This window comes from Oncorhynchus mykiss, chromosome 9 (genome assembly GCF_057628025.1).
Source record: "Oncorhynchus mykiss isolate SJ-2025 chromosome 9, ASM5762802v1, whole genome shotgun sequence".
Classification (NCBI taxonomy): domain Eukaryota; kingdom Metazoa; phylum Chordata; class Actinopteri; order Salmoniformes; family Salmonidae; genus Oncorhynchus; species Oncorhynchus mykiss.
Window position 1 is genome coordinate 45,134,899 of NC_143030.1, and position 20,166 is coordinate 45,155,064.

General features: G+C 44.3%; 1 protein-coding gene across 1 annotated transcript in view; it reads left to right on the forward strand.

Annotated features, from left to right (window-relative positions):
• The window catches only part of LOC110531171 (voltage-dependent L-type calcium channel subunit alpha-1D), a 50,525-nt gene that overhangs the window by 20,163 nt on the left and 10,196 nt on the right, over positions 1–20,166 (forward strand). Inside the window, exons 9-33 of the mRNA XM_090185797.1 lie at positions 7–232; positions 1,876–2,083; positions 2,370–2,490; positions 2,801–2,915; positions 3,030–3,087; positions 3,314–3,374; positions 3,469–3,613; positions 5,754–5,883; positions 6,480–6,539; positions 7,948–8,054; positions 8,131–8,218; positions 8,425–8,532; positions 10,269–10,321; positions 10,479–10,625; positions 10,765–10,966; positions 11,078–11,236; positions 14,038–14,148; positions 14,380–14,463; positions 17,614–17,742; positions 17,884–17,949; positions 18,044–18,135; positions 18,291–18,450; positions 18,833–18,960; positions 19,757–19,853; positions 20,011–20,113. Coding sequence (XP_090041923.1) covers positions 7–232; positions 1,876–2,083; positions 2,370–2,490; positions 2,801–2,915; positions 3,030–3,087; positions 3,314–3,374; positions 3,469–3,613; positions 5,754–5,883; positions 6,480–6,539; positions 7,948–8,054; positions 8,131–8,218; positions 8,425–8,532; positions 10,269–10,321; positions 10,479–10,625; positions 10,765–10,966; positions 11,078–11,236; positions 14,038–14,148; positions 14,380–14,463; positions 17,614–17,742; positions 17,884–17,949; positions 18,044–18,135; positions 18,291–18,450; positions 18,833–18,960; positions 19,757–19,853; positions 20,011–20,113 — 2,958 coding nt within the window. The remainder of the gene's footprint in view (positions 1–6; positions 233–1,875; positions 2,084–2,369; positions 2,491–2,800; positions 2,916–3,029; positions 3,088–3,313; positions 3,375–3,468; positions 3,614–5,753; positions 5,884–6,479; positions 6,540–7,947; positions 8,055–8,130; positions 8,219–8,424; positions 8,533–10,268; positions 10,322–10,478; positions 10,626–10,764; positions 10,967–11,077; positions 11,237–14,037; positions 14,149–14,379; positions 14,464–17,613; positions 17,743–17,883; positions 17,950–18,043; positions 18,136–18,290; positions 18,451–18,832; positions 18,961–19,756; positions 19,854–20,010; positions 20,114–20,166) is intronic.

Here is a 20,166-nt window from a genome sequence, read left to right on the forward strand (position 1 = left end):
CTCCAGATGTGGCCAACAAGGTTCTGCTGGCTTTGTTCACGTGTGAGATGCTGGTGAAGATGTACAGTCTGGGCCTGCAGGCCTACTTCGTGTCCCTGTTCAACCGCTTCGACTGCTTCGTGGTGTGCGGCGGCATCGTGGAGACCATTCTGGTGGAGCTGGCCGTCATGTCTCCTCTGGGCATCTCTGTGTTCCGTTGTGTCCGCCTGCTACGCATCTTCAAGGTCACACGGTGAGACTGGGAGAGGCTGGACATAGACTAATGTTGTGGAGGTGTTTTATGGGTAAAATGTTTGCCTCTGTGATACTTTCAACTCGTATCTTGTTCTTTACTCACTGGTTTGATTTGTCATATACTGTTGGAAGAATGTATATCGGTGTCTAGGTTTGTGTGTGCATGTGTGTGTTTGTGTGTTGCGCATTCATCTTAACCTCTCTAGGGTACGTGGGACGATAGCGTCCCACCTCGTCAACAGCCAGTGAAACTGCAGGGCGCCAAATTCAAAACAACAGAAATCCCATAATTAAAATTCCTCAAACATACAAATATTTTACACCATTTTAAAGATACACTTGTTGTAAATCCAGCCACAGTGTCTGATTTCAAAAAGGCTTTACGACGAAAGCAAACCAAACAATTATGTTATGTGAGTGCCTATTCACAGAATAACACAGCCATTTTTCCAGCCAAAGAGAGGATTCACAAAAATCAGAAATATAGATTAAATTAATCACTAACCTTTGATGATCTTCATCAGATGACACTCATAGGACTTCATGTTACACAATACATGTATGTTTTGTTCGGTAAAGTTCATATTTATATCTGAGTTTACATTGGCTCGTTGTGGTCAGAAATGCATTGTCTCAAACAAACATCCGGTGAAAGTGCAGAGAGCCACATAAAATGACAGAAATACTCATCATAAACATTGATAAACATGGAAATATAGATAAACTTCTCCTTAATGCAACCGCTGTGTCAGATTTTAAAAATGCTTTACGGTGAAGCACACTTTGCGATTATGTTAGCTAGCCACAGAAACGCATACAGCCATTTTCCAGCCAAGGAGTGTCACAAAAGTCAGAAATAGCATTAAAATTAATCACATACCTTTGATGATCTTCATCTGGTGGCACTCCCAGGTCTCCATGTTAGACAATAAATGTTCGCTTTGTTCGATAATGTCCCTCTTTATGAGCAAAAACCTCCTTTTTGTTCGCACGTTTTGTCCAGTAATCCGAATGCAGAAGGCACTAATTCCAGGACGAAAAGTTTTTTAAAAAGTACAATAAAAGTTAGTAGAAACATGCCAAACAATGTTTAAAATCAATCCTCCGGTTGTTTTTGCCATAAATAATCAATAATATTTCAACTGGACAAAATCTTCGTCAATAGGAAAGGAGAAACAAGATCAGGGCGCATGGCTGATGAATGGAAATTTCCACTGGTCACTGATTGAAAGTGCTATATCTCCCTAATTTTTCAGAGTAAAAGCCTGAAACAATGCCTAAAGACTGGTCACATGTAGAGGAAGGTACAGAGCTCATGAACTGGGTCCTAAGTCTTTGTATGGTGGATAGGCTTTCAATGGAAAAACACCCTTTCAAAATAATAGTACATCCTGGTTGGAGTTTCCTCAGTTCTTCGCCTGCCATATCAGTTCTGTTATACTCACAGACATTATTTTTTAACAGTTTTGGAAACTTTAGAGTGTTTTCTATCCACATCTACTAATTATATGCATATCCTATATTCTGGGACTGAGTAGCGGACAGTTTAACTTGGGCATGCTTTTCATCCAAACTTCCGAATGCTGCCCCCTACCCTAGTGAAGTTATAACCCTCTCTCGCTCTCTCTCTATGCCCTTTAGCCACTGGGCATCTCTCAGTAACCTGGTGGCGTCGCTGCTCAACTCCATGAAGTCCATCGCTTCCCTGCTGCTTCTGCTCTTCCTCTTCATCATCATCTTCTCCCTGTTGGGCATGCAGCTCTTCGGAGGCAAGTTCAACTTCGACGAGACGATAACCAAGAGGAGCACCTTCGACAACTTCCCCCAGGCACTACTCACAGTGTTTCAGGTAGGCCACCTTTACCCGCCTCTCTCACAGTGATTATTGACCTATTGACGTTGTGATGACGTTGCGATGACGTTGCGATGCTGTTGCGATGACGTTGCAATAACGTTGTGACGACGTTGAGATAATGTTGTGATATGACGTTGTGATAACATTGTGATGACTTGTAAATAATAACACTGTAGTAATGTCGGGATGACGTTGTGATGACTTGTAATAATAACATTGTAATAAGGTTGTGATGGGATGACATTGTGACGACATTGCGTTACCCTGTTGTGCGACTCAGATCCTGACAGGCGAGGATTGGAACGCTGTGATGTATGACGGCATCATGGCGTACGGTGGACCCTTCTCATCGGGCATGGTCGTCAGCATCTACTTCATCATACTCTTCGTCTGCGGAAACTGTATCCTGTTTCTAACACATGGATTCCACTGCCTGTAGCTGTCTAGAGTTTAGATCAAGGTTATCCGCTGGTTCTAGAGAGCCACAGTATGTGCAGGCGTTTGTTTCGCCCCAGCACTAACTCACCTGACTCAGCTAGTCATGAGTTACTCTTCATGAGTACATGGTTTGTTGACTCAATTACGCTAGTCCTGAGCTGGAACAAAACCCTGCACACATTGCACAGGACCAGGAGTGAAGAACAGTGCATTACATTGAAACGTTAGGTGAACGTTGTAGCTCTGTTGCCCTTAAGTCCTGTGTGTAATCAGACATCCTGCTGAACGTCTTCTTGGCCATCGCCGTTGACAACCTGGCAGACGCAGAGAGCCTGAACACAGCCCAGAAGGAGGAAGAGGAGGAGAAGGAGAGGAAGAAGAGTTCCAGGTAATGCCAATACTGTCTGACTGATAGGAGATAGTGTTGTGGTTTTGTTTTTCCTCCGTACCTGACATTTGATTTGATTTGACATTGTCTTCTGTTTGGGGTCATTTTCTCCAGAAGTGACACAGACAAGACGGAGGATCTGAAACCTGAAGGCCAGGATGGGGAGATCAAGGTAATCACGGGCTGACTTCTACTTTCAGAGATTAGAAAGTCAGAGGAGAGCAATCCATAACCACACAGAGGCACCATTAGATAACAAATTGTGCTGGTAATCCTTGGATATTTATTCACGTCTGCATTTTTAGCAACTTAGAATGGTACAGTGAGGTTAAACCATGTGTCATTCATAACAGTACTGATACGGTTCTGACATGTCATTTGTGTCTGCGTGGGTGTAGCTTCCATTGGAGGAGGAAGTGGAAGAGGAGAAGGAGCCGTATCCCACTCCAGATACTCCAGGTAAACTCTTCTGGTCTGAGGTCAGTGTCCTAGCTTTGGTGCTGTAGCTTCTGTGCCCTGACACTGCTTTGTCTTCGATCCTGGGTATCCCCAGTTGGTGACGATGACGACGACGACGATGAGCTCCCGGAGGTTCCGATTGGGCCACGTCCTCAGAGGCTGTCGGACCACAGCATCAAGGAGAAGACTCCGCCCATCCCTGAGGGCAGCGCTTTCTTCATCTTCAGCAACACTAACCTGTGAGTAGGCCTCAGTTCAAAACATGGGATATTATGCAAACACACGCACACTGACTTTTTTGCATACCGTCCCAACAGATCCATAGATGATGCTATCTCAATTGCTCTCCACACTGCCCTTACCCACCTAGATAAGAATAATACCTATGTGAGAATGCTGTTCATAGACTACAGCTCAGCATTCAACACCCTTCGTCCCCTCAAGCACGTCACCAAGCTTTAGTACTGTGGGTCTGAACAGCTCCCTCTGCAACTGGATCCTGGACTTCCTTACGGGCCGACCCCAGGTGGTGAGGGTAGGCTACATCACCTCCTCCACGCTGACTTTCAACACAGGGGCCCCACAGGGGTGTGTGCTTATGTAACGGATGTGAAACGGCTAGCTTAGTTAGCGGTGCGCGCTAAATAGCGTTTCAATCGGTGACGTCACTTGCTCTGAGACCTTGAAGTAGTAGTTCCCCTTGCTCTGCAAGGGCCGCGGCTTTTGTGGAGCGATGGCTAACGAGGCTTCGTGGGTGACTGTTGTTGATGTGTGCAGAGGGTCCCTGGTTCGCGCCCGGGTATGGGCAAGGGGACGGTCTAAAGTTATACTGTTACACTCAGTCCTCTCCTGTACGCCTTGTTCACCCACGACTGCATGGCCAGGCATGACTCTAACCCAATCATCAAGTTTACTGACGACACGACGGTGGTAGGACAGATGACCGTTGATGATGTGTCAGCCTACAGGGAGGAAGTCAGTGACCTGGCAGTGTGGTGCCAGAGCAACAACTTCTCCCTCAATGTCAGTAAGACCAAGGAGCTGATCGTGGACTACAGGAAACAGGGGCGTGAGCACGCCCCCATCCACATCGACAGGGCTGCAGTAGAGCAGGTTGAGAGCTTCAAGTTCCTCTCTGTCCAAATCAATAAAGACTTAAAATGGTCCAAACACATGTGCACAGTTGTGAAGAAGGCGCATCAACGCCTCTTCTCCCTCAGGAGATTAGAAAGAGTTTGGCATTGGCCCTCAAATCCTCAAAGTTCTACAGCTGCACCATTGAGAGCATTTTGACTGGCTGCATCCCTGCCTGGTATGGCAATAGCACTGCCCTCGATCACATGGCGCTACAGAGGGTGGAGTGGACAGCCCAGTGCATCATTTGGGCCGAGCGGTGTGGTGGAAAGGCCCGGAAAATCGTTAAAGACTCCAACCACCCAAGCCATAGACTATTCTCTCTGCTTCCGCACGACAAGCCGTACCGGTGCGTCAAGTCTGGCACCAACAGGCTCTTGAATGGCTTCTATCAATACGATTGATAAATAGCTAACAAAATAGCTACACGGACTATCTGAGTTAAACTTGTATATTTATTGACCTAGTTTTGTTTTTACGCAGACTCACATTGCCCTACACACTCACTCACATACACTCACTCCATCTGCTCAATCACACATAATATGCACATACATTTATATTCATACCTTGTATATTTATTGACCTAGTTTTGTCTTTACGCACACTCTACACACCCACCCACACACCCACTCACATACAAGCTGCTTCTACTCTGTTTATCTTCTATCCTGTTGCCTAGTCCCCTTACCCCTATACATATCTACCTCCATCACTCCAGTATCCCTGCACATTGTAAATATGGTATTGAACTGAGCCTGTATATAGTATGGTATTGAACTGACCCTGTATATAGTATGGTATTGAACTGACCCTGTATATAGTATGGTATTGAACTGACCCTGTATATAGTTTGGTATTGAACTGAGCCTGTAAAGAGTATGGTACTGAACTGACCCTGTATATTTTATGGTATTGAACTGACCCTGTATATAGTATGGTATTGAACTGACCCGGTATATAGTATGGTATTGAACTGAGCCTGTAAAGAGTATGGTATTGAACTGACCCTGTATATAGTATGGTATTGAACTGACCCTGTATATAGTATAGTAATGAACTGACCCTGTATATAGTATGGTATTGAACTGACACACACACACACACACACACACACACACACACACACACACACACACACACACACACACACACACACACACACACACACACACACACATAAACACACATATACACACACACACACACTCAGAAATAATGTAATTTCATGGCTTTCTTTCTCAGAGTCCGGGTGGCCTGCCACAAGCTGACCAACCACCACATCTTCACCAACCTCATCCTGGTCTTCATCATGCTGAGCTCTGTGTCTCTGGCTGCTGAGGACCCCATACGCAACTTCTCTGCACGCAACATTGTATGTAGGCTGCAGCAGCAGCCTTTTCTCTGACATTCAAAATAACATTTAAAGCTGCAATATGTAACTTTTTGGGCGACCTGACCAAATGTACATATAAATGTGAGATATAGATCCGCCATTCTCATTGAAAGCAAGCATAAGAAGAGGTAGATCTGTTCTATGTGCGCTATTTCAATGCTTCCTGTTCTTAACTTGCGCTTTTGCATCGTTTACTTCTGGGTTTTGTACACCAGCTTCAAACAGCTGTAAAAAACAATATTTTTGGTAATTGAAAATATATTTCTTAGTGGTTTAGATTAGGCAAACTATTCGAACCAACCAGGAAATGGCGGGGCCAATTCTGCATATTGCACCTTTAATAGCACCAAGATGATGTCTACTTCCATGAGTAATTTTACAGTAATTTTACAGTAATGACATTAAGATCATGTTTAATGGTAATATGGAATATCCATGTTAAAAACAAAACTTGAACTAAAAACTCAAACCTGTACTTTTGTTAACAATTTAGGACGGTTGATGCATTCTGAAGTTGTTGATGTCATGTGGTGATGCCTTGGCCTCCTGTTAAACTTTCACATTGCCTTTTGCAGATACTTGGTTATTTTGACTATGCTTTCACGGCAATCTTTACTGTTGAGATCCTGTTGAAGGTAAATGCTTTCCCCCTGTGTGTGTGTGTGCTGTGCTCTACTGCTTGTGTGGTAACACTCCAACCTTCTCGTTGCTTTCCAGATCCTAGGCTATGCAGATTATGTCTTCACTAGTATGTTTACCTTTGAGATCCTGTTGAAGGTAACCTGGTTTCTATGACAACCATAGCCTTGCTGCACTCCCCTGTCTACTGTACGTCGCCTGCTTGTACTTTGTCTGTCAGCAACCATCACGGCACCTCTTTTTGATCACAAACGGACCTGAAGCTCAATAGAAAACATCAGTTGTTATTCGATGAGTTGTTATTATTTTAATTTGGAGCCAAAAGAGGGGGCAATATATATTTGTGTACATTTTTCGAGAGTAGCATGATCCACTGCATTCTTATTGGGTCCAGTTTAAACTGCACCTTGTAAAGATGAGGGCTCATGGTAGGTCACCTCTTTGTGAATCTCCACCATAGAGATTCCTACCCTGGTTGCCAGATCTGTTTCTCCTTTAGCCAACAAGTTCTGAGTTTGGCCTGAACTAAAGCATAAACAGATCTGGCATCCGCATCCTATTGGTATGATGTTGCCATCCCATCCCCCGCGAGTACTTCCACAGAATGTGCATGAAACCACGACACACATGAATGACTCTGAAGCAATTTGACTACTCTTTTGAATGTAACCTTACCCCCCCACCCCTCCCCAGTTTGAGCGATCTTTGCAGTTTGAGCGATCTTTGTTAAAATCTTTATAGGAAATGAATAGCAATATCTCTGAAATAATGTGTCCAATGTCAGAACAGTTCTCATTTGTCTATGTTTTAAATGTCGTTGCCTGTGTGCTGTCGTGTGTGTGTGTGTGTGTGTGTGTGTGTGTGTGTGTGTGTGTGTGTGTGTGTGTGTGTGTGTGTGTGTGTGTGTGTGTGTGTGTGTGTGTGTGTGTGTGTGTGTGTGTGTAAGAGAGAGAATATGTGCAGGTGTCGACGATTGTCTGATATGCAATTAAATGTGTACTTTGTTGTGTCTGAGTTTCTGTAGAAACCCATTTGTCTGGCATTGATTATCACATCGAGAAGCATGCGTTGGCGTTTCAGTAAGAGTGGAACTAGATCTGTGTGTAGGTGGACGTGTTTCACTATACTTGTGTGGACCAGAAGTCCCCACAAGAGTGTCCCCACAAGGAAAAAGGCTATTTCTAGGGGATTTAGGGTTAATGTTAAAATTAGTGGGAGGATTAGGATTAGGGTTAATGGGAATCAATTGTTTGTCCCCACAAGGTTTGACAAACAAGACGGTGTGTGTTTGTCTGCCCACGTCTATGTCATCTACAGTTATGGCTAAAGCTGTTGTGTCTAGTAAGGGGACAGCCCAGTGAATAAGTTCAGGATATCTGATGCCAGTATCTCTGTGCTCTCCAGATGACAGCGTTTGGGGCTTTCCTCCATAAAGGAGCCTTCTGCAGGAACTACTTCAACCTGCTGGACCTACTGGTGGTGGGAGTCTCTCTGGTGTCCTTCGGCATTCAGTACGTAACCAATTTATCCATCCAACAATCAAGCAACCAACCAATGTGGCCATAACTGTCTCTGTTTGGTGTTTAGGTCATCCGCCATCTCTGTGGTGAAGATCCTGCGTGTGCTGAGGGTGCTGCGGCCCCTGAGGGCCATCAACAGAGCCAAGGGCCTCAAGGTGAGACAGGGGTCCAGTTGGCCACAGTGGAACAACTGTTTAACAACGCATCCAGAGAAAAACAGTTCTAACTAGCACACTTCCACAAAGGAACCGGCCGCTGAAATCTCCTGCAAATCATCATGCTAAGGGTAGAGGGTTCAATGAGGTTAATTCGTCCCTTAATTCTCTCTCGTCTCCTCTGTTTTTGACCCCTGACCCTGCAGCATGTGGTCCAGTGTGTATTTGTGGCCATCAGGACCATTGGTAATATCATGATCGTCACCACGCTGCTACAGTTCATGTTCGCCTGCATAGGAGTGCAGCTCTTCAAGGTACCTACCTCCATTGCAGTATGACGGAATGAGTGTTGTGTGTGCAATTTATTATACAGTTGAAGTCGGAAGTTTACATACACCTTAGCCAAATACATTTAAACTCAGTTTTTCACAATTCCTGGCATTTAATCCTAGTAAAAATTCCCTGTCTTAGGTCAGTTAGGATCACCACTTTATTTAAAGAATGTGAAATGTCAGAGAGAATTATTTATTTCAGCTTTTATTTATTTCGTCACATTCCCAGTGGGTCAGAAGTTTACATTCACTCAATTAGTATTTGGTAGCATTGCCTTTAAATTGTTTAACTTGGGTCAAACGTTTCGGGTAGCCTTCCACAAGCTTCCCACAATAAGTTGGGTGAATTTTGGCCCATTCCTCCTGACAGAGCTGGTGTAACTGAGTCAGGTTTGTAGGCCTCCTTGCTCGCACACGCTTTTTCAGTTCTGCCCACAAATGTTCTATAGGATTGAGGTCAGGGCTTTGTGAAGGCCACTCCAATATCTTGACTTTGTTGTCCTTAAGCCATTGTGCCACAACTTTGGAAGTATGCTTGGGGTCATTGTCCATTTGGAAGACCCATTTGCGACCAAGCTTTAACTTCCTGACTGATGTCTTGAGATGTTGCTTCAATATATCCACATAATTATCCTACCTCATGATGCCATCTATTTTCTGTAGTGCACCAGTCCCTCCTGCAGCAAAGCACCCCCACAACAAGATGCTGCCACCCCCGTGCTCCACGATTGGGATGTGTTCCTCGGCTTGCAAGCCTCGCCTTTCTCCTCCAAACAACAATAGTCATTATGGCCAAACAGTTCTATTTTTGTTTCATCAGACCAGAGGACATTTCTATAAAGAGTACGATCTTTGTCCCCATGTGCAGTTGCAGATTGTAGTCTGGCTTTTTCATGGCGGTTTTGGAGCAGTGGTTTTGTCCTTGCTGAGTGTTCTTTCAGGTTATGTTGATATAGGACTTGTTTTACTGTGGATATAGATACTTTTGTACCTGTTTCCTCCAGCATCTTCACAAGGTCCTTTGCTGTTGTTCTGGGATTTATTTGCACTTTTCACACCAAAGTACGTTCATCTCTAGGAGACAGAACGTGTCTTCTTCCTGAGCGGTATGACAGCTGCGTGGTCCCATGGTGTTTATACTTGCGTACTATTGATTGTACAGCTGAATGTGGTACCTTCAGGCGTTTTGAAATTGCTCCCAAGGATGAACCAGACTTGTGGAGGTCTACAATTTTTTTTTTATTTACATCTTGGCTAATTTCTTTTCCCATGATGTCAAGCAAAGAGGCACTGAATTTGAAGGTAGGCCTTGAAATACATCCACAGGTACATCTCCAATTGACTCGAATGATGTCAATTAGCCTATCAGAAGCTTCGAAAGCCATGACATCATTTTCAGGAATTTTCCAAGCTGTTTAAAGGCACAGTCAACTTAGTGTATGTCAATTTCTGACCCACTGGAATTATGATACAGTGAATTATAAGTGAAATAATCTGTCCGTAAACAATTGTTGGAAAAATGACTTGTGTCATGTACAAAGTAGATGTCCTAACCGACTCGCCAAAATTATAGTTTGTTAACAAGAAATTTGTGGAGTGGTTGAAAAACACTTAGGTTGGAGTCAATAAAACTTGTATGAAAACTTCCGACTTCAACTGTATGTGTGTGGTAGTGTGTGATAGAATAGCAGCTGTTGATGTTCTGTTCTCTCGCTCAGGGCAAGTTCTATCGCTGCACAGACGAGGCCAAGTCCAGCCCAGAGGAATGCAAGTGAGTTGGATTGCGCTCCATTTTCCCCTCCTTGCGCTATGCTGGATACAATTGTAAGCTTACAGTTGTGCGTGTGCATATGTCTGTATGCTAATGTGTCACACAGATATGTCAATCTGTGTGTAAAAGTGTAACTTCTTCTTCTCTCCTCGCGTAGAGGCACATACATTCTGTATAAGGATGGCGACACAGTGTTGCCTGCGGTCAGGGAGAGGATCTGGTACAACAGTGACTTCAACTTTGACAACGTCCTCATGGCTATGATGGCTCTGTTCACCGTCTCTACATTTGAAGGCTGGCCTGCGTAAGAGCCTCTCACAGATACGCACACGCACACACACGCAGCGAAAGCGTACGTGAACATACACACTCCTACGTATGTCCAGATGTTCATTTTTACGACACGTCTCACTGATTAGTGTGCGTTTGTTTCTGTGGCTCAGTCTGCTGTACAAGGCCATCGACTCCAACAGAGAGAATATGGGTCCCATCTACAACTACCGCGTGGAGATCTCCATCTTCTTCATCATCTACATCATCATCATCGCCTTCTTCATGATGAACATCTTTGTCGGTTTCGTCATCGTCACCTTCCAGGAGCAGGGAGAGAAAGAGTACAAGAACTGTGAGCTGGACAAAAACCAGGTAAGAGCCGTGTGTGTGTGTGTGTGTGTGTGTGTGTGTGTGTGTGTGTGTGTGTGTGTGTGTGTGTGTATGTGAAAGAGATTAACTCTGTGTTCTCTCTACCCTATCTAGCGTCAGTGTGTAGAGTATGCTCTGAAGGCTTGTCCACTGCGGAGGTACATCCCTAAGAACCCCTACCAGTATAAGTTCTGGTATGTGGTTAACTCCACTGGCTTTGAGTACGTCATGTTCGTTCTCATCATCCTCAACACACTGTGTTTGGCGATCCAGGTGAGTCCCTACTGCCAGCCCTCTATAGCCCTAAATAGGCCTCTATGGCCCTCTATGGCCCTCTATAGCCCTATATAGCCCTCTATAGCCCTAAATAGGCCTCTATGGCCCTCTATAGCTCTATATAGCCCTCTATAGCTCTATATAGCCCTCTATAGCTCTATGTAGCCCTCTATAGCCCTTTATAGCCCTCTATGGCCCTATATGGCCCTCTATAGCCCTATATTGCCCTCTATGGCCCTCTATATGCCTCAATAGCCCTCTAAAGCTCTAAATAGCCCTATATAGTCCTCTATAGCTCTAAACAGCCCTATAAAGCCCTATATAGCTCTAAATAGCCCTCTATAGCTCTAAATAGCCCTATGTAGCCCTCTATATGCCTATATAGCCCTCTATAGCTCTAAACAGCCCTATAAAGCCCCCTATAGCTCTAAATAGCCCTATATAGCTCTAAATAGCCCTCTGTAGCCCCCTGTATGCCTATATAGCCCTATATAGCTCTAAATAGCCCTATATAGCCCTTTATAGCTCTAAATAGCCCTCTGTAGCCCTCTATATGCTTACAGTGCCTTGCGAAAGTATTCGGCCCCCTTGAACTTTGCGACCTTTTGCCACATTTCAGGCTTCAAACATAAAGATATAAAACTATATTTTTTTGTGAAGAATCAACAACAAGTGGGACACAATCATGAAGTGGAACGACATTTATTGGATATTTCAAACTTTTTTAACAAATCAAAAACTGAAAAATTGGCCGTGCAAAATTATTCAGCCCCTTTACTTTCAGTGCAGCAAACTCTCTCCAGAAGTTCAATGAGGATCTCTGAATGATCCAATGTTGACCTAAATGACTAATGATGATAAATACAATCCACCTGTGTGTAATCAAGTCTCTGTATAAATGCACCTGCACTGTGATAGTCTCAGAGGTCCGTTAAAAGCGCAGAGAGCATCATGAAGAACAAGGAACACACCAGGCAGGTCCGAGATACTGTTGTGAAGAAGTTTAAAGCCGGATTTGGATACAAAAATATTTCCTAAGCTTTAAACATCCCAAGGAGCACTGTGCAAGCGATAATATTGAAATGGAAGGAGTATCAGACCACTGCAAATCTACCAAGACCTGGCCGTCCCTCTAAACTTTCAGCTCATACAAGGAGAAGACTGATCAGAGATGCAGCCAAGAGGCCCATGATCACTCTGGATGAACTGCAGAGATCTACAGCTGAGGTGGGAGACTCTGTCCATAGGACAACAATCAGTCGTATATTGCACAAATCTGGCCTTTATGGAAGAGTGGCAAGAAGAAAGCCATTTCTTAAAGATATCCATAAAAAGTGTCGTTTAAAGTTTGCCACAAGCCACCTGGGAGACACACCAAACATGTGGAAGAAGGTGCTCTGGTCAGATGAAACCAAAATTGAACTTTCTGGCAACAATGCAAAACGTTATGTTTGGCGTAAAAGCAACACAGCTGAACACACCATCCCCACTGTCAAACATGGTGGTGGCAGCATCATGGTTTGGGCCTGCTTTTCTTCAGCAGGGACAGGGAAGATGGTTAAAATTGATGGGTAGATGGATGGAGCCAAATACAGGACCATTCTGGAGGAAAACCTGATGGAGTCTGCAAAAGACCTGAGACTGGGACGGAGATTTGTCTTCCAACAAGACAATGATCCAAAACATAAAGCAAAATCTACAATGGAATGGTTCAAAAATAAACATATCCAGGTGTTGGCCAAGTCAATGGCCAAGTCAAAGTCCAGACCTGAATCCAATCGAGAATCTGTGGAAAGAACTGAAAACTGCTGTTCACAAATGCTCTCCATCCAACCTCACTGAGCTCGAGCTGTTTTGCAAGGAGGAATGGGAAACAATTTCAGTCTCTCGATGTGCAAAACTGATAGAGACATACCCCAAGCGACTTACAGCTGTAATCGCAGCAAAAGGTGGCGCTACAAAGTATTAACTTAAGGGGGCTGAATAATTTTGCACGCCCAATTTTTCTGTTTTTGATTTGTTAAAAAAGTTTGAAATATCCAATAAATGTCGTTCCACTTCATGATTGTGTCCCACTTGTTGTTGATTCTTCACAAAAAAATACAGTTTTATATCTTTATGTTTGAAGTCTGAAATGTGGCAAAAGGTCGCAAAGTTCAAGGGGGCCGAATACTTTCGCAAGGCACTGTATATAGCCCTCTATAGCCCTATATAGCCCCCATAGCCCTCTATAGCCCTATATAGCCCCCATAGCCTTCTATAGCCCTCTCTCTGTTCTCTCTCTGTGTCTGAGTCTATTTCTCTGTCCCTCTGTGTCTCTCTGTGCCTGGGTCTATTTCTCTGTCCCAATATGTGTCTCTGTGTCTGAGTCTATTTCTCTGTCCCTCTGTGTCTCTGTGTCGGGGTCTATTTCTCTGTCCCTCTGTGTCTCTCTGTGTCTCTATGTCGGGGTCTATTTCTCTGTCCCTCTATGTCTCTCTGTGTTCTGTGTACAGTGGGGCAAAAAAGTATTTAGTCAGCCACCAATTGTGCAAGTTCTCCCACTTAAAAAGATGAGAGAAGCCTGTAATTTTCATCATAGGTACACTTCAACTATGACAGACAAAATTAGAAAAAAAAATCCAGAAAATCACATTGTAGGATTTTTAATGAATTTATTTGCAAATTATGGTGGAAAATAGGGTATTGTGTATATATATGTCTGTACCTCAGTCCCATCTCATCATCCTTCTTTCTGCCCCTTTCTATCTCATCCTCCGACCCCCTCTCTCTCTCTCCCTCTCTCTCCATTTCCTCAGCACTATGGCCAGTCCCACCTGTTCAACTACGCCATGGACGTCCTCAACATGGTCTTCACTGGCGTCTTCACCGTGGAGATGATCCTCAAACTGATTGCCTTCAGACCCAGGGTGAGTCAGTCAGTCAGGCCTGCCTCTCAGCTTGCATCATAGACCAGTTAACTCACCCCTCTCACTCCTCTCATCCCCCTGTCTTTCTGTCAAGCATTTCCCTCTGTAGTATTGACCTTAACACCCCCCTTCCCCCGCTCACCCTTTCCCTCTCTACTTCTTACCCTCCACTGACCCTCCTACCCCTCTCCCTACCTCCCCCTGCGGTGCGCTCTGTACCCTGGCCTGTAGGGGTATTTTGGAGACGCCTGGAACGTCTTCGATGCCCTGGTGGTGATCGGCAGCGTAGTCGACATCATTCTCAGTCAGGTAGATGTGAGTATTGTAATAGACCTGCCCTCCTCTCTGCCTCCTCTCTTCCTTCCTTCCTTGCCTCCCTCACCTTTTTCTAGACTCACTCCTAAAGCCAGTCTGTTGGCTCCTTGGCCTAGTGTTGAACTTCTTTCAGGGCTGGTCACCCATAGGTCTTGATCAGGGTTCCCTAACTGGCGTCACGGCCCGCGGATGGTTTTATTTGCCCCCCCCCCATGTTCTCTGAGCAAAAAAAAATACATTTATTTTGTAAATTTTTTAGGCATCTTCATTTTTGGACTTAAAAATATAATAAAACCACCAGGAAATCAACTCCAAGTGATTGGTTTGAAATGATTATGTTTTAGTCAAATATTATATCTGTTTGGGCTTCTTGCAGTCAATTTGCAGTCTACAAATGATTTGTAAATGTTTCGGGCCCCCCAACCGTCCGCTCAAGAAAAAAACCGCCCCCGCCGCTGAATTTTAGGAGATGATCCCTGGTCAGGACTGGTGTTGGGTCTAGGTCTATGGTGGCCAGTTACTCAGCACAGTGTCGGCACTGTGTCAGTGAGAAACGTGTAATATCTTATAGAGGGTTGTAGAGGGTTCATAACAGATCACAGTCAGAAGAACTTCATTCGCTGTTTCATATGTATCAGTTGGGCTACTTAGAGGCATGCGCGACAGAAGCCTGCTGAGGGGAGGGCGGGCTCACAACAATGGCTGGAATGGAGTTTACGGAATGGTATCAAACGCATGTGTTTGATGTGTTTCGATACCATTCTATTCATTCCATTCCCGCCATTACTACGAGCCCGCCCTCCCCGGTTAAGGTGCCTCCGGCCGCTTTGTATTCTCACAGACAAGTGCCACTCAGACGCTTTTTCTACTTGTTGCCCGTATTCTTTCATGTCTTAACTCATTTGTATTTTCACATATCTCTATCCTTCTTGTTCTCTCTTTCTGCTTCTGTCTCTCTCTCTCTCTCTCTCTGTCCTCTTCTCTTTTTGTCCGTGGACTGGCGCTTACAGCACTATTTCGCCGATGCATGGAACACGTTTGATGCCTTAATTGTTGTCGGTAGCGTCGTTGACATTGCAATCACTGAGATCAATGTAAGTAGCCATCTTCACGCCACTTGTCCCGCAGCACTATTGGAGGGAATGCCTTGCAACAACGTCAGGGTTGCATTCGAGATCTCAAAATTGTTTCACGTCCCAGACATGTTCATTGACTATCCTCTTGATAAAGGTGTTGCTCTATCTAGCTGTTTAGTAGCAGTGATAATCATGAATGCAACCCTATGATCCTTGGAGATCAAAATGTGATATGGGATGTCTATAAATGTGATGACAACATATTTGTACGATTTTATAATGATAGGACAGTTTTGAAACACTCAGTGGTATTCAAAGTCGGGGTCACTGGGGAATTACTGTGGGTCCAAAAAAGATACAAATAAACTTTTATTTGAAAAAAAATGACAAAATACTAAGAGTACAGATTATTGTATGGGACAGTATATAAAAGTTGAGAAATGTAATTAAATTGAGTAAATGTATTGATTGGTTTCTTTTCATTTTGATACGAGGGATGAAAATGTAATGAGTTGAATTTTTTTTTTAAATCTAAAAATCTAAAAGTACCGATTTGAAGGTTGTGTCATTTTGATTTGGGGTGTGGTGGGTTCGCCCGAGAAATTCAAGTGGAAAAGAAATGGGGTCCCCCGCTGAAGAAGTTGGAATACCGCAGCTATGAGGGTTATTGCAATGCCTCCCTCCAATAGGTTATCTAGATTAGTGATCCATGCTTGGTGCTGTTCTGGTAACTGTGTGTCATCATGACGTTTGTGTGGCTTTGTCTTTTGTTCTGTTTGGAACACAAATCTAAACACACACACACTGCCTTACACACATACACAAAAAAACACAGTGTCTTACCTACATGGTAAGTAAGCTAAGTGACCTTATATTATTCTATTAGTTATGTTAGTCATCTTGTAACATACTCTCATAAATGTGTTTGACCAGTGAGTGACAATCACATTGGATATTTACTTTAAGTGATTTAAATATTCAACCGAGTTTGTATTTGTGGGACCCACTCGTTCTCAGGTACAGGTCACAGTTTTCTTTCTTCACCTGTGTAGAATTGAATGGCCCGTTTTATGTCCCGAACGTGCCACCGTGGTCATACTGTGCTAAGCTCTTGTGATTCTGCTTTGCGTGAGCGGCAACGACGATGGTGTCCCGCCGATACTGATGCTTACTGTAACATGTCTGTTATGGATGGCTTTCTGATTCCCGAGCTGTATTAAAGAAGTTACGATCATATTGTTGCTGGGTTTGATTCAATCGACGATGAAGAAATGTAATGACATTGGGAAGCAGTGAAGTCATTATGCCAATGACAATGACAATGACAATGACTCATGGATGACATCAGTAATGTGAGTGATGAAGGTAGTCAAGGTGTTAGTGGTTAACCCAGACTTTTTGGTCTCAAGGCCCTGCCAGTGGTGAAGGTGATTGTGGAGCCAGGGGTAAGAAGCCCCTCCCACTACCCCTCTCTTCCTCATCGTCGTCGTCATCATCTCAGCACAGAGCTGTTTCTGTTGTCAGTCATGTCGTCACGTTCGTTTGGAATGAAATATGTTCTGAATGATATTCGTTCATGAGGATTTTTGTCTTGCCTGTTTTGTGGCCCGGTACCGTGGACAAGATCTGTTTTGTGGCCCGGTACCATGGACAAGATCAGTTCTGTTTTGGGATCTTGTTTGTGTTGATGGTCGTCTCATTATCAGTCTTTTGTTGTGTCCCTTTGTTCACGTTTGACCTGGGATCGCGTAGATGCTGTGGTTTTGCTTGTGTCTCAAGCATTCCCGCCGAGTCTGGAGACACGTCCCTGTATGACTCCTAGGAGTGGGGACACTTGTATGTATGTGTATGTATGTGGCTGTGTATGCATTGCTTTCACACAAGTCGAGGACTGTTGCATGTTCCTCTACCTGAATGCGTACCCACATGCACTGATGTGCACCCACCCACACACACACACACAAACTGCGTGTTGATCTCTGGCCTGCTCCTAGCTGTGTGTTAAAGCAGCACCATCAGTCCTATGGAGGTTCCACCTCTTGTCTCTCTCTCTCTCTCTCTCTCTCTGTCTCAGAACACAGAGGACAGCGCTCGCATCTCCATCACATTCTTCCGCTTGTTCCGAGTCATGCGATTGGTCAAGCTGCTCAGCAGAGGGGAGGGCATCCGAACGCTCCTGTGGACCTTCATCAAGTCCTTCCAGGTGAGAGAATAATCCACTCGGGGTTGACAGTGGAGTCATATGGGTCCGACTGTAACCGTACAGGTGAAGGTGCACCCTTCTCTTCCTGAGTCTGAACACACTCCTGAAACAGTCTTTCTCTTTCTTTGCATTCATTCCCAGGCTCTTCCCTATGTTGCCCTCCTGATAGCCATGCTATTCTTCATCTACGCTGTTATCGGCATGCAGGTAACTGGCAAACATTTCTCTTTTGAGTTGGCATTACGATTAGCTTATCTCCGGGACTTGTTTCTTCCTAACACACTGTGTTTGTTTGTTTCAGGTGTTTGGAAAGATCGCCATGGTAGACGGCACACAGATAAACCACAACAACAACTTCCAGACCTTTCCTCAAGCTGTCCTGATGCTCTTCAGGTGTGTGTGTGTACGTGTGTGACTAGTTTGTGTATTATGCGTCATCATATTGCGGTGCGCTAGGGACAAGTCAGGTCAAACGCACGCGTGTGCGGTTATGGACGGTGAATAGTTGTGATAGTGTTGGGGTTATAACATGACTTGAATGTTCTCAGGTGTGCTACAGGCGAGGTGTGGCAGGAGATCATGCTGGCATGTCTGCCAGGGAAGCTGTGTGACTCCGAGTCAGACTACAACCCCGGAGAGGAGAGAACCTGTGGAAGCGGATTCGCCATCATCTACTTCATCAGCTTCTACATGCTCTGCGCCTTCCTGGTACACACACATACACACAGCATGTAGACACACACACACACACACACAAAGTCTTGTACCGCTAACCTTGTGGGGACACACAATTCAGTCCCATTCAAAATCCTATTTTCACTAACCTTAACCCTAACCCGTACTCTTACCCTAACCCAAAAACCTAACCTTGACCCTAAACCTAAACCTAGCTCCTAACCCTAAATGTAATTCTAACCCTAATTCTAACCTTAACCCTAAACCCCCTAGAAATAGCATTTGACCTCATGGGGACTAACAAAATGTCTCCAGTTGGTCATATTTCTGTTAATTTACTATCCTCGTGGGGACTTCTGGACCCCAGAAGAATTGTTAAACACGCCCACTGAGTGTTTCACTACCTCTGTTTCAGATCATCAACCTGTTCGTGGCTGTCATCATGGATAACTTTGACTATCTGACGCGGGATTGGTCCATTCTGGGTCCTCACCACCTGGATGAGTTTAAAAGGATCTGGTCTGAGTACGACCCAGAGGCTAAGTGAGTCTGCATTAACATCTGGACATACAGGACACACACACACACACACACACACACACACGGCGGTGAGAAAAGTACTCAATTGTCATACTTGAGTAAAAATACCTTCATAGAAAATGACTCAAGTAAAAAGTGAAAGTCACCCAGTAAAATACTACTTGGGTAAAAGTATCTGGTTTTAAATGTACTTAAGGAGTAAATGAAAAAAAGTGCTATCTAGAACCTAAAAGGGTTCTTCAGCTGTCTCCATAGGAGAACCCTTTGAAGAACCCTTGTTGGTTCCAGGTAGAACACTTATGGTTCCAAGTAGATATATTAAAACCAGACAGATTTTTTTTTTGCAAATGTATTGACAGTTAAGGGGACATTCAAACACTCAGACATCATTTACAAACGCAGTATTTGTGTTTAGTGAGTCCGCCAGATCAGAGGCAGTAGGGATGACAATATGCTAAATTGATAAGTGTGTGAATTGGACTATATAGCTGTCCTGCCTGAGCATTCGAAATGTAACAAGTATTTTGGGGTATCAGGGAAAATATATGGGAGTAAAAAGTACATGTCTTCTTTATGAATGTAGTGAAGTAAAAGTTGTCAAATATATAAATATTCAAGTACAGAAAAATGAATTAAGTAGTATTTCAAAGTATTTTTACTAAGTTACCACGTGCACACACACACACACACACACACCTGCAGTCATTCATCTACATTAGTTCTCCCTGTGTTGTTTCTGTATTTGGTGTTGCTGTCAGGAGTGTGTTGCCTTCAGTGTTGGTGTTGCTGTCTCTTTCAGGGGCAGGATAAAGCATCTGGATGTGGTGACCTTGCTGAGACGCATCCAGCCTCCTCTAGGCTTCGGCAAGCTGTGTCCACACAGAGTGGCCTGCAAGGTGTGCTTATGCACCCACACAAACACACACATTGTATTCAACACACCACACAAACACTGCACACGTTACACAAACGTTTCACACAAGGTGTTCATTTTTGTGGGCTCAATCTTGCCCTGGTTAACTCACACGGTTGCATAACCGTGACTCCTTTCAGAGATTGGTTGCCATGAACATGCCCCTGAACAGTGATGGCACGGTCATGTTTAACGCCACCCTGTTTGCCTTGGTGAGGACCGCTCTGAAGATCAAGACCGAAGGTGAGCAGTGCGGTCATCGCAGCACCAGCTGCTGTGGGCATTCACCTTTGAGC